A 12,870-nucleotide genomic window follows, 5' to 3' on the forward strand; every position below is an offset into this window, starting at 1 on the left:
TCTGCAGCAGGTTCATAATCATTGAGCAGTCAGTTAGCATAATGCTTGCATACCGTTGCAGGGAAGATAAACTGTCTGGTCAATGTTCTTCTTGGAGGGAACAAGCATAAAGCAAAACTAAAAGAACGGCCTGCTATACATCCATGGACCAAATGGACCGCGAAGGAAATAAAAGCTTATCTGCTTCTGCAGCTTCACTGAAGTATAGTATGGCCTCCTTATCCCTGTATTTCTATGTTATTCTAGGAAAAGTAACTGAGACTAGATGCATGCATGGTAGTAATCTAAGAGAAATAACAATTCACACTTAAGTAAATCTTGAGTCAGCTTAATTTCTTCGGCTTGGCCGGCCTATGATGACCCTGATTGCAACTTCTTTAGTGATGAGATACAGTTGGCCGGCCTATGATGACCCTGCGTCTGCGTTTATATTCAATCGTGGTCACCAGCTGCAGGTCAACACAAAGACAGAGCATCCGGCCACATGGAGAAGATGAACACCAGCTATGAGTTATGCATATCCACCCCCAAAGGTCAACCTACCTGGCTACCAGCAAAATGAAGTGGCTGCAACAGCAAGATAGCTTGCCACCAAGTACACCGTTAAGTCAACACGTAAAAATATGGTCATGGAGCTGGATTTCCATTTAGGCATTCAGTGGGCTATTATGTTTTTTTTTCATTTTTAGTACATATAATTTGTGGGTGAGTGGTGTGATCTAAGAATACCCATGCACACATGCAATGCCTGCGGCTCACCAGATACAAGCATACAAAACTAGAGGTGCAAGTTAATAGCCTTTAGTTGCACCTCCAACCCTCCTTAGTTCAAAATTTTATACTACTTTCTCAAAGTGGAATCCTATTTTGGAGAAGTATTACAAAATTTTGAACTAAAAAGGGTTAGAGGTGCATCTAAGGGTCACCTCTTTGCACCCTATACAAAACCATTATTTGTCTGCGGCAGAAAAAAGCAGCGGTCTTAGATGCTTTAGTTGCCACTATATGTGGTGAGGAAACTCTTTCGTACATGGAATTTTCCCTTTAGAGAGTTCCTAAAATTACAGTGAGACAAAGTTGTTTGCATAATTTAATTGCATATTTACGCAAATACGTGTGGTTAGGGAATAGCAATTTTGATAGAACATAGGAAAATTTGGGGAATAGAACATTGGTAAAGCTAAGTTTTGATGCAGATTGACTTTTGTTGTTACTTTTTAGTTTTTAGAAGCTCATTCTCTAGTAGCACAGTTAGAGATAACAGTTTCCTTTCATAGCAAAGATGTGTCAGTAAAAATGTGAGAATTCAACAGTGTTCTATTGATATCCTCGCTTCACTATAACCAAAATGGCTTTTTTGGGGTGCTACAAGAATCTGACAAAGGGCATTTAGAAACCTAAATGAACTCACAAATGACCCATGCCTCAATTGATCAGTGAAATGAGTAAAGCAGTACTATTAGACATGGTCAAGGTCCTTGGCAATCGAAAATAAAAGAAACGTGTTCGTTTAACTTCAGCCCTTGAAACACAAATACTTGAGTAATAATGCACAACATGTACATCGCTATCATCCGCAGCATTCAAGTCAGACAACCCAAGTCCAAGGGAAGAGATTCAGAGTAAATCTAAGCAGAGTCATCCTGTGACCCACCAGCTGGCACCAAGGACAGCAACCAACAAAAGGCTTCAATTTCTGTTACCGTCGCTTGGAAAAACATCTCTAAGTCTGCAAGATTTTCAACGCTTTCCCAAACATCAGCTTTTCGTGCTATAATGCACTGTTTTGAGTGTACTGCCCCGTAATCCAATTAGGATCTCTGTGCTACTGTTGCCTCAGTCATGGGCATGGCTATCAATCACATAGTCAGTGACCCACTAGAATGATGTTGTTTTAAGTCAGTTAAACTACTGTGTCCGTGGCAAAGGAGCAAGATTATGCTTCTTTGTACACATTTTGACTTTTTTCCAATTTATAAAGTTTCACTATTTTTTTGTTTCACATCGATATAATATAATACTCTTCAAGATCAATAAAGCTTCATTTATCGGAATATCTATGTCTCCTCGCTAAAGTAAATTTAACCTTGATTCACCCAAGTTCTGAGTTGTATTTGACCAAGTTGAATCCCAGTGTTTATTTTTTAACAAACACTATCTTGATCCTTGTTTCTATTTGAAATAGAACACTAGGAAAAAACCTTATCCAATCTCACCCTTCCTGAACTTTCGGCCAAAGCATCTCACTTTCATGCATGGGGTTGGGTGCCTGCCTAGTGCTACCTGTTCAGTACCTTGAACTATACGAGCGATTCTTCATCAAAAAAGGTCTTAATGGTCCTGCTTCTTCTGACGTGGCATGATTACTCCGCTTGGAGCCTCGTTGGCACACATGTATGTGCCATGAGAAGCCATCATGGCCTAAACCCCACAGGAAGAAGGACAAGTGCCCCAAAAGCCATCATTTAACCCCTTCTTTTCCATCACTTTTTTTTTGTATCTTCAAACATGATTTGGTCACCTAATGAAAGCTCAATTCTTTCCTTTGCAGAGTAGGCTTGCCAAGATCATGCCAACATGCCATGTGCTGAAACCTTCCCTCTGCTTCATCCCTTTATGATCCACCAAAGGCAAAGAATTCTTTTTCTTTTGGCATTTGCGCTACGGTTACAGCACTCAACCACTGAAAACTTACAAACAACGACTTCTGTACAAAAAGGTTGCTTAAACACTGCATATGTCCTCTGAAATTTTGTTACATGAGCACCCAACCACTGAAAACCTACAGAACAATCTTTATTATTAGTATACATAGGTTCTTAAAACCTTCATTCTTTGGGGGCAGAGAAACGTTTTATTGCACATGCAACAGTGATTCTTCAAGCAAAGCAAACACAACATCGAACTAATTTCCTCGGTACACAAAAAAGTGTGGGAATTTCAGCTTTTACCACACCCAATTCTTATGCCAACCTGAATATCGATCACACTTAACTAGTGGGATGCAATTCATTTTTTTTCTTTTGCCACCGCATGCTGTACCTACACTGCCTCTCTTCCTCAAATGAAAAAAAGAAATTTTTATTTTTCGTCATCTAACAAAAAGGTAACAATGCTTCCAATTCGTTGAGGACCGTTATGAGTCTGAACAGAATTTCCCTTCATCGCTGACCGACAAACCCTCCATATAATATGCGCGGCAAAACAAAAACACAGCCCACAGCCTCCATGTGATTCTTCCACAAAACAATTGCTGCTTGGTCACCATACCCTACCATTCTCCTTCCCCACCCATTTACCGGCCATGGTGGTGGTGCCTGCCGCGCTTCACTCCACCACCGCCCCTGCCTGCCACCGCTGCCACTCTCCATGTGCCCCAATCACTGCATCTGGCTCCACCTCCATCTATCCCGGCATCCATCCCCTACCTCCTCTGCAGCTCTCCCCTTAAAACCCACCTCTCAAGTCTCCGTTCCTATAAAGGCTCACACCCTGCAGCAGCTAGCTCCGTCCAACGCACACATTTCACCTGTAAAGCTAGCAAGCTCCGATCCCTCATTTCTTTCCTCAAAATCTCAGATCAGCATCTCAGTGAGAAACCAGTTAGTTTCTGCGTTGATGTGTTCCATATTCCCGTCGCATTCGGTCGTCGGCGTGTCGGCAGCGCAGGCGGAGGAGGAAGAAGGCGGCTTCCGGAGCCCTGAGAGCAGAGCCAGCATGAGCGGCGGCGGCTCCCTGACCTCCCCTTCAGCACCTGTCTGCTCCAGATCATGGTACCTACTGTGATCAGCTTTTCTTTTCTTGTTTTTTTTTCTAATTACCCTACATGCATAGGTCTATTTGGTTCTATCATTGCCTATAAACATAGCAGTAGTATAAAGGAGGAGAATGATGTGATCAATCTCCAATCTAGAGACTAAGTATATATGCTGACTAGCTAGGAGCCTAGGAGAAAAGTAAGAAATCATACTACTGGAAAAAGGCCCAAAGGCACCTGTTAGGAAGGGGTTAGCTACCGGTTTTCGAACCGGTACCCGAAAACCGAGACTAAAAGTCACGGCCATTAGTACCAGGTAAAATAACCGGTGCCTTAGGCTAGTATTTTTTTTGGCAAAAATGGTTGGCTGGGATTCGAACTCAAGATCTGTTGTCTCGCGTGTACTTTTTTTACCATCTCACATACACATCACTTCTGAGGAGAAGATAGATATTTTTCTTTTAAAGTAACACATGAATGAGCCTAAGGTACCTACCTTAAGAGCCTTAGGTACCAGTTGGTGTTACCAACCGGTACCTAAGGCTCATCCATAGACACCGGTTGGTGGTACCACCCGGTACCAATGTAAAAATTACCACAGTACCTATGGAGAGCCTTAGGTACCGGTTGGTGTTACCAACCGGTACCTAAGGCTCATCCATAAGTTCCATATCCACCCCAAAAGTATCTGTATGAAGATGAACCGGTACCTATGCTAACATAGGTACCGGTTCATTTTCAAAGTGGTTTTTTTGGGGTGGACCTTTGGCGTGTTTTCTAGTAGTGTCATTAGTCAATGTTATTGAGGACAGTGTTCAGAAAGAATGAAGCTTGCAATTTGTTGCTGATGGAATGAATTGATTTTGAAGGTCTATAAGTGAGGACTCGCTGCGGCGGTACGTGAGCTACGCGAGCGAGAGCTGCATCCAGGAGCTGCTGGCGGCGTCGGACTCCGGGCGGGGCGGTGGCGGCGACGACGGGTGGAAGGTGCTGGTGTACCAGAACGGCGTGGAGATATCGAAGCGGCGGGCGGGGCCGGCGTACGTGTTCCGGAGCCGGTGGCTGCTGCAGGACGTCTCGCCGGAGCAGTTCATGGCCGTCGCCAACGCCGTCGACGCCGCCAAGGTAACCATTACATTCTTGGTCCACCATACCGCCATTAATTGTTTCGTGTCAGCTGGTAATATAATCTGGCTAAATAAACTCTTTAATCTATCTGAGAATCATCACCGATGGAATCCAAGGCAAAATAACAAAGTTACTTTGCTGTTTATAAGCTTCGTTTTCTCCCTCTCTCTTTGCAAACCACCACCTCGTAGATGGAAGTAGTAGCTTCGTTCCTTAATTTGGGTCAAATGGTTGAAGATGGAGGTGGTTAAGATCAGATAAAGGGTTTTTGCCCGGCTGTCACAAACAGCTGGCGTAATCAATTCCTTAACAAAAAGCGACTGAGTTTTCACAATCTCAAGTACTATCACTTTGGGCATTTTTGGATACATAGAGATAATGGTTATCCCTCACCTTTTAGCCCCATTATTCCTCATGCATCCAGACAGGTGGGATAATTTTGGGCTAAAGTGAATTATCCCTTCCAAAATCCTTAGCCCCTCCAAGGAGTGATAATGGGGCTAATTTTGTATGGTCCCCACAAAAATGTGAGTGCACACACACCTAGACATGGGAATGGGAGAGAGAGGGTGGGCATTAGCCCATGGATCCAAATAATCTACCTTGGATTAATTCTTAACCTACCAATTCAAGACTAAACATTAGCTCTTAAAATTAGTCATGAGCTAATGTTCTAAACAGGACCTTTATGTGGTGGATGTGGTTTGGCTACAATCAAAACTGCCTTTCGCTCATGGCAACGCAAGAATTATTGGCATGATGGATTTTAGGGTCAACTGCTTATTTTATATATATATATATATATATATATATATATATATATATATATATATATATATATATATTGAACGCACAGCAAAAGAAAGAAAAGAAAAAAAATATGCAAGAGCTAGCGTTTAATTTGGTGGTAAAAGCTGGCGGCGACAGTGGATGAACGAAAGTCTGTCTGGTCGTAGATGAGCGGTAAATAAAGTAAAGCAAACGGCCCGTGACCGGCCGGAGCAAATTAAAACGCGCCGTGCTCATGCCACGCTGTGACCTGAACCCGTGATTCTTAAAGCTTTTTTCCCCCTTTCTTTCTAGTGATGAGGAGCACTAGCTAGGTATGACCGTGTGTCCGTGTCCATGGCTCCACAAGTACCACATGACCGCGAGTTTACTGCACACGCCTCTCATCAGTAACCGTGCAGTAGTGTTCTTTATTAATTATTTACCGCAAGATAAATTATTAATTTGGTTCGTAGAATCCTAAGTCTTGTGTTACATAGTGAAATAAAATAATCCAGCTGCTTTGAACACATCCATTTGGTAATCTTGGAACAGCTAGCTAGCATTATGAAGAAAAAGGTTTTGAATTGACACACAGGATGGTGCCATGCAAGCTGCCGGTCACCATGCTGAGCAAATTATTACAAGTTGCATATGGCCTGCTGGGCATCTGACACCTGTCCCTCTGGGGTGCTATGAGCTACTAGTCACCGTGGCCAAAGAAAGGTCAAAGAAATTAAAATATGGCCACAATTAAGCAGAGGTTTCTGTTCCTTTGTTCGGGTCCTTTGCTTTCAGCTTATTTCGGTTTATTCTCTCACGTAACACTATTCTCTCTACATATGGATCGGAGTAGCTAGTGATGAGGCAAGCAGGCAGGCAAGAGCATGGGTTGGTGAGCCCACAAGTACAGGGCAAATCATGCGCTAGCTAGCTAATAGGCTAGTCCACAACGTCAGAGAAACCGGGATGCATGGCATACGAGGATAGATGGTTGGAAGCGTGTGTGTCGTCCTAGCACTACTCCCTCCGTTTCAAAATGTAGATTATTTTAGTTTTTCTAAATTCATATTATTTGCTATGCACTTAAATATAATATATATTTAGATATATTACAAAATATATGAATTTAGAAAAATTAAAATGACCTACAATTTTTGGACAAAGGGAGTAGTTGTTAATTACTTACGGGTAGATGCGTGCAATGGTTAGGAGGAGCAGATGCGTGCGCTGCTGCTGCTGCTGCAGGACGGCCCGCCTCGGCATGCTGCATGTGCCCGCACGTTGGGCCACACCACATGCATGCACCCGCCCCAAACCTAACGCAATTAATTAAGCGCGCGCCGTGTTAGATTAAGAATAGGACCCTGGTTTGTTTTAGCTAAGCTGCCGGTGTCTTTACAATGTGTTTGGAGTGCGTGTATTGTAAATTTTAACCATCACAAGTAGATATATACAATTCTTTTATTAATTTTACATAGTGTACACATCTAGATGCACGGTAAACACTATATATATTTAAAAAAAATTAAAATAATCTATAATTTGAAACGGAAGGAATAGTACCTCGCGTGTTTGGGATGGAAACTTTAGTTTGCCATTTGGGAAAACGAGTGTAGAGGCTGCAGCCACGTACCAACAACCACCACCAGGCTGCTGGCTCTTACCACTTTGGGGCCGTACCTAATCTATGCGCTGTCGTGTTGTTGGTCCTAGCGAGTTGCTAGGTACGATGATTAGCAGGCAGATCTTGGCAGCCAGCTAGGTTATACGATGATTAGCCAGCTAGGAACGTTAATTACGTTATTGGTCTCAAACTAATTGTAATAGCTAGGTTAATTGGGCCAGTATGGGCCGATCGCACTCATGAAAAACTCAGCCCAATATCTTTGTATGACCTAACTTTAAACTACTTGGGCATGTGGAAATCGGACAAACCCCTCAAAAAAAAAGTGGAAATCGGACAAGAAGCCTGGGAATTTCATACAAATTTCCTTGGAAACAGTTTGATTTGATTTCCATAATAGGAGCACCAAGAGTAGTTCGATTACAAACATGTATGCATGGCCTCATTTTGATTTTGATTTTTTTTTTGTGTACGAGTGCAGCAGTGGGAGTCGGACCAGCTGGTGGAGGCCTCGTACATCAGGGAGCTGGGCGCCGACCTGAGCATCATCCACCTCAAGTTCGGCGACGCCTCCCCCTCCGCGCGGCGCCGCCGCGACCTCGTCGTCTACGAGCGCCGCCAGGCCATGGACGACGGCACGCTGGTCGTCGCCGTGGCGTCGCTGCCCAAGGAGATCGCCGCGGGGCTGCTGCCCCCGGCGGCCGGCTGCAAGGGGGGCGCCGCCCGGGGCGTCCTGCTGCAGTCCGGCTGGGTCCTCGAGAGGCCGGACGGCGGCGACTCCTGCGGCGGCGGCGGCGCCACCTGCGTCGCCACCTACGTCGTGCAGCTCGACCCCGCCGCCGGGTGGCTGCCGCGCTGCCTCGTCGGCCGGCTCAACAGCAAGCTGGTCATGATCATCGCCAAGCTCAGGAGGATCGCGCAGGACACCGTTGCCGCCGCCGCCACCGGCGGCGAGATGTGATGCCGCCGGCCGGAGTAAATATTATGGTTTTTGGTAGGAAGACTTTAAGGAGTTCATGCATGTCCAGGGATGCTGAGCATCAATATAGGTGCTGTCATACTATATGTGAGTGAGAATGTGTGTCTGCAAACGGCTGCAGAGTTGTAACAGCCATCTGCAGGACAGGTTAATTTTGATCTGCTTATACAATATATAGGGAGTAAAGTAGCATCAATTTTGTCATGCCATTTTTCGTAGAACAAAGTTTGCGTCCTAGTCAATCTGTTAACATACTATCGACCTTGCCCTTATTACTATTGATATATTTTTGCTAGATTTTGATAAATCATTATGCCATCAGTATGTAGCAGTATGCCAACCCAGCAAAATATTTCAGTTCAGAGAGTATTTTTCTTATTTTGGTATGAAAAGGAAAACACATGACACTACTACAAAAACTGATTGACCGAGGTGCTTTGAAAAGGCCTCGGAAGAGGGCACGTTAAAAAACGCCACAGTTAATGTCCGCAAGTTCATGCATCTATTCATGCGTTTTATAATTTATTGGACTAAAGTGATACCACCACACAAGTTGACGTATGATAGGTGCAATTCACTCTATAATAAAATATTAACCCTAACCCATGCCCTCCACTCTCTTTCTCCCATTTCCCACTCCGCATCTTGTGCCGCCCCTGCCTCTCCTCTCCTCCCCTGCACCAGCGATGACAGGCAACGGCGGGGCGCCGCGGCGCGCGGGCTCGAGGCGCTCTCCTCCACGCCCTCCTTCCCCCGCCGGCGGCCCTGCTCCGAGCGATGGCGCAGCCGAGGAGGTGGCGGTGGGCGTGGATCTGTCGGCTATTGGCGCCTACCAGCGTCACCACCGGGAAAGTAGCGATGATCCCCGTAGACGCCAATTTTGGGTAGCAGTATTTCATGAACCACGAATAAATCCGCAAGCGCACGGAATACCGCTGTAGCGTTTTACCCGGGAGTATATCGGGGTGTCATTTATATTTCCGTAGGGAAGACAGTGAATGAAGAGATATAGACTAGTCGATGAACTTTATCTAAATTGGATATTCTCTTGCATAAACAGGGGTAAGATATGCTAAAAGAAAGATGCTAAAGGCCGAGAGCAAGGCAGGAGTTAGAGCTCGAGTCAACTGTGCTAGGCTAGCTATATCTATGCTATCCTATGGTTAGATCGTCAGGAAGACCGCTATCGAAGTAATGAGAGAAACCCGTACACCCCGGTGGCTTTATGCACCTCCTACCCCCCATACCGAACGTGGAGGATTACTAGGGCTCGAACAGGGCTGTTACCACCTGCCGGCTACCTCTACAAATTATGGGTATAGTTGACATCCAGGAACTCTTAGTCAATCTAGACACCATGTCTACACTAGTAAGTGATACTCTAGTGTCCCGCGCGGAGCCCCCATCCTCCGGATGGACATACATCACACTAGAGTAAACATACGAATACTGGAGCAGTTGATAGAGTTCTAAGGCCGATATGTTAACCATCACAAGCACAGGGCGATCATGCAATGCAAGCATTGAATAATAACGTAACCAGATTAAGAAGCATATATTCGATAACTCAGAACATACTTCGAGCAGATATCGGTAACCATAGTCTCGAGCAACTCCGGCGACTCGATGACTCCTAGACTTCTCCTAAACTCCACTAAGCATAAATACTATGCAAGATGAACTTGAGAAGAGGTGAGTGTGGTGTGTGTGTGTTCTCATGATCATTCGCTAACCCCCCTTGTATTTATTGCAAGGAGCCACGGGTGAGAAGCCAGCCATCCTCGGTGAACCGACGTTGTGAGTCAATCCCAAGCTGCCACAAAGCAAGCTTAAGGCGGTGGGGCCCATGGGCCGCTCGACCGACCAGGCTGGTCGGCCGGCCTACCAGTGGCGCCAACCGCCCCCAATCTTGTCTGCTGGGCTTGTCTAGGCCTCCTCTTGTCTGAACACTGGGGCGCGGCTTGTCTTAAGTGGATTTGGGTTGGTTCTTAGGCTACACTTTGGTCCAATTGAGCCTGAATTGGTGCTCTGATATTTTTTGTAATTTTATGTCGGGCCAAAGTGTGCTTACAACCTGCATATTAGCTCAAAATTACAACTTGCATTTTTTAGAAGGTGAAGTGTGGTTTAGGGACTTTATTGGATAAAGATGCGTGTAAGAAATGCAAAGTCTCATGATTTTCTGATCAAGTTGATGCCTGAAAATGGTCGTTAGTGAGCGTTAACATTGGCCCGCGGCGCCGGCGAGGCCGGGGAGGCGGCGGCGCGCGCGGATCCATCGGCCCGCGGTGCTCTGCGGAGGCGGCGGTGGGCGCAGGTCTGTCGGCCCGCGGCGCACGCAGATCCGTCGGCCCGCGGCGTTCTACGGAGGTGCCGGTGGGCGCGGATCTGGTGGCGCAAGGCGCGAGGACGTGGGGATCCGGCGGCGCACAACTTCAGCGGCGCGGGGACGCGACTGCAACGATAACGGGCTCAAGCACAACGGAGCCGGATTTGGGGGCGAGGTACGGAAGCTCAGCCGAGGTCCACACGACGGGCGGATCTGGCCGGGCAGCGGCGGATCCGGCGACGACCGGCCGGATCCCGGCGCCAAGCAGCAAGCGGCGGTGACAGCCGGGGATGGGCTCAACGGGCCCATCTGTGGTTTTTTTATTTTTCCTATTCAATTAACGAAGGCGGGCATTCCAACCGCCTCCATAGCTCACTGATTAACCGTGGCCTTCCATTGGAGGCGGTTGCCGTTGCCCGCCTCCGAAAATAAAAAATGTCTGCCTCCAAAAAGAATTATGTAGTAGTGTGAAAAAGTAAAAACACTTAAGTACTACACAAATAATTTCTAATTATTATCTGTTAAAACATGTAGTTGACTACCTTTCATCTGACTTGTTCTTTTAAGTTAATAACTTCAATAATACATATACCCCTAAGGGTAAAATTGTGAACCAGCTGATTCCATGCTTGTAGGAATTCAATGAACAAATGGAAACAAGTATCAGCAAGTATGGCTACTTGTTAGCGCAAAACTCCTAATTCAACGCCAGTAAGTCTATTATGTAGTTGTAGATGAGGGTAGCCTGAAGTTGTGGATGGATGTCGAACCTAATGAGTCTCCATTGAAAATCTAGAGGCTTATATTAAAAGGAAAACTAGTCTGTCAAATCTTGTCTGCACGGGCTAGTAATTTTAACAGACTCAATTTAAATGTGAGGGTGCTCCTTGCCAAAATTTCTTATTTATCTCATTAGATCTTATTCTGACGCAACACTCATTTTATCTTAATCCGACATTATTAGTACCAAGTACCATATGTTTTTGCATAGTTTTTTTTTCCTTTGCACGGCACATCCATATCCATATATATGTGTTTGACATATGTTTATTAACAAAAGAACATGTGAGTAATCTATCTCTACGTTTTTATAAAGGAGTATACTATAGATATTGAAATCACATAGAATGGAAAAATAATGAAGGAAAAGAAATATAGTGGATACTATTACACATCTTTTGGTCCGTAAAACGGTTCTTTTAAAGTCTTTTGGTTCGGAGGGAAACCACACAAGCAAAGCATCTACGTGCCACACGAGGAGGCTACAAACGAATTTCTTTTACTGGTATCTCTCAGACCAATGGAACAATATTCCTTCGCAGCATGGACTCATCGACGGAAGAAATACTGTTCTCTGTCTTATTTCTAGAGCACCTAATGTTTCCATCTAAAATTTTAATTTTCTCTGCCTTATGCCATTAACAGGTGAGCCTTACTCCATCACTTATTCAAGTCGGACCAGCCTTCCGTCCATGACTCGATCTCCTACAAATTAACGTGCATACAACTATACATATACGATATTATACCAACTTTTCGTCTGTAGCAACGCACGTGCATATTTGCCTAGTTTTCTATAAAATATGCGACTACCACAAAAGAATCCTGATGTGATACTGAGGGATTTTGGAGCACATAGCTCTTTATTATTGGGGTGCTGTACACACGCGCGCGTGTAGAACATGCATGAGAAATGCAGCTTTTTTCAACACAAGTCGCCTTCTGATCCCACTGCCCCCGGCCCTGTAATCTTCTTGCTTTATTCTTAATTTGATCGATACATGGAATAATGTTGTAGGAGGGGCAAAGCGAAAGGTGTCGCTTTGAAGGGTCAGGCCGGGCGAGCAAAGTGAAGTAGGTGGCTTAGGATGCTCCAACAGTATCTCATGAAGAATTGGATGCTATTGGACACTGTTGCGAATGGTTAGGTAAAACTTACAAGTATTATTATTCCATTTTCTTCTTCTGTTTCTATTAGATTTCGGAAAACCTGACAACATATTTGTCTTTTCTTGTGCAACGTAATCGAGGCATCTATATATTATGGTGCTGTTTGGTTCACAACGTGATCTGTTTACACGGGTAACATATTGCGTTGGCCCTGTTTAGATCCATAAAATTTACATCCAAAAATATCACATCGAATGCTTGGACACATGCATAAAGTATTAAATAAAATCCATCTACAAAACTTTTTACACGGATGGGTTGTAAATCGCGAGACGAATCTAATGAGTCTACTTAATACATGATTTACAATGGTGATCCTACAGTAACCATCC

The 12,870-nt window shown here is 44.8% G+C and overlaps 1 protein-coding gene across 1 annotated transcript; it reads left to right on the plus strand.

Annotated features, from left to right (window-relative positions):
* Positions 1-3,235: 3,235 nt before the first annotated feature.
* On the plus strand, positions 3,236-8,501 carry LOC120643953. Its single transcript, XM_039920472.1, has 3 exons — positions 3,236-3,773; positions 4,627-4,882; positions 7,762-8,501. Exons 1-3 carry the CDS (start codon positions 3,370-3,372, stop codon positions 8,239-8,241), a joined length of 1,140 nt encoding a protein of 379 aa, XP_039776406.1. The 5' UTR covers positions 3,236-3,369; the 3' UTR covers positions 8,242-8,501.
* Positions 8,502-12,870: the final 4,369 nt, after the last annotated feature.

This window comes from Panicum virgatum, chromosome 8K (genome assembly GCF_016808335.1).
Source record: "Panicum virgatum strain AP13 chromosome 8K, P.virgatum_v5, whole genome shotgun sequence".
Taxonomy (NCBI): Eukaryota; Viridiplantae; Streptophyta; class Magnoliopsida; order Poales; family Poaceae; genus Panicum; species Panicum virgatum.

Bases quoted from the DNA above. Each gene is read 5' to 3' on its own strand.
- LOC120643953 (XM_039920472.1), top strand. From the start codon at position 3,370: ATGTGCCCCAATCACTGCATCTGGCTCCACCTCCATCTATCCCGGCAT. The intron at 3,774-4,626 runs GTACCTACTGTG...TTGATTTTGAAG, and splicing joins CCTGTCTGCTCCAGATCATG to GTCTATAAGTGAGGACTCGC. The intron at 4,883-7,761 runs GTAACCATTACA...GTACGAGTGCAG, and splicing joins ACGCCGTCGACGCCGCCAAG to CAGTGGGAGTCGGACCAGCT.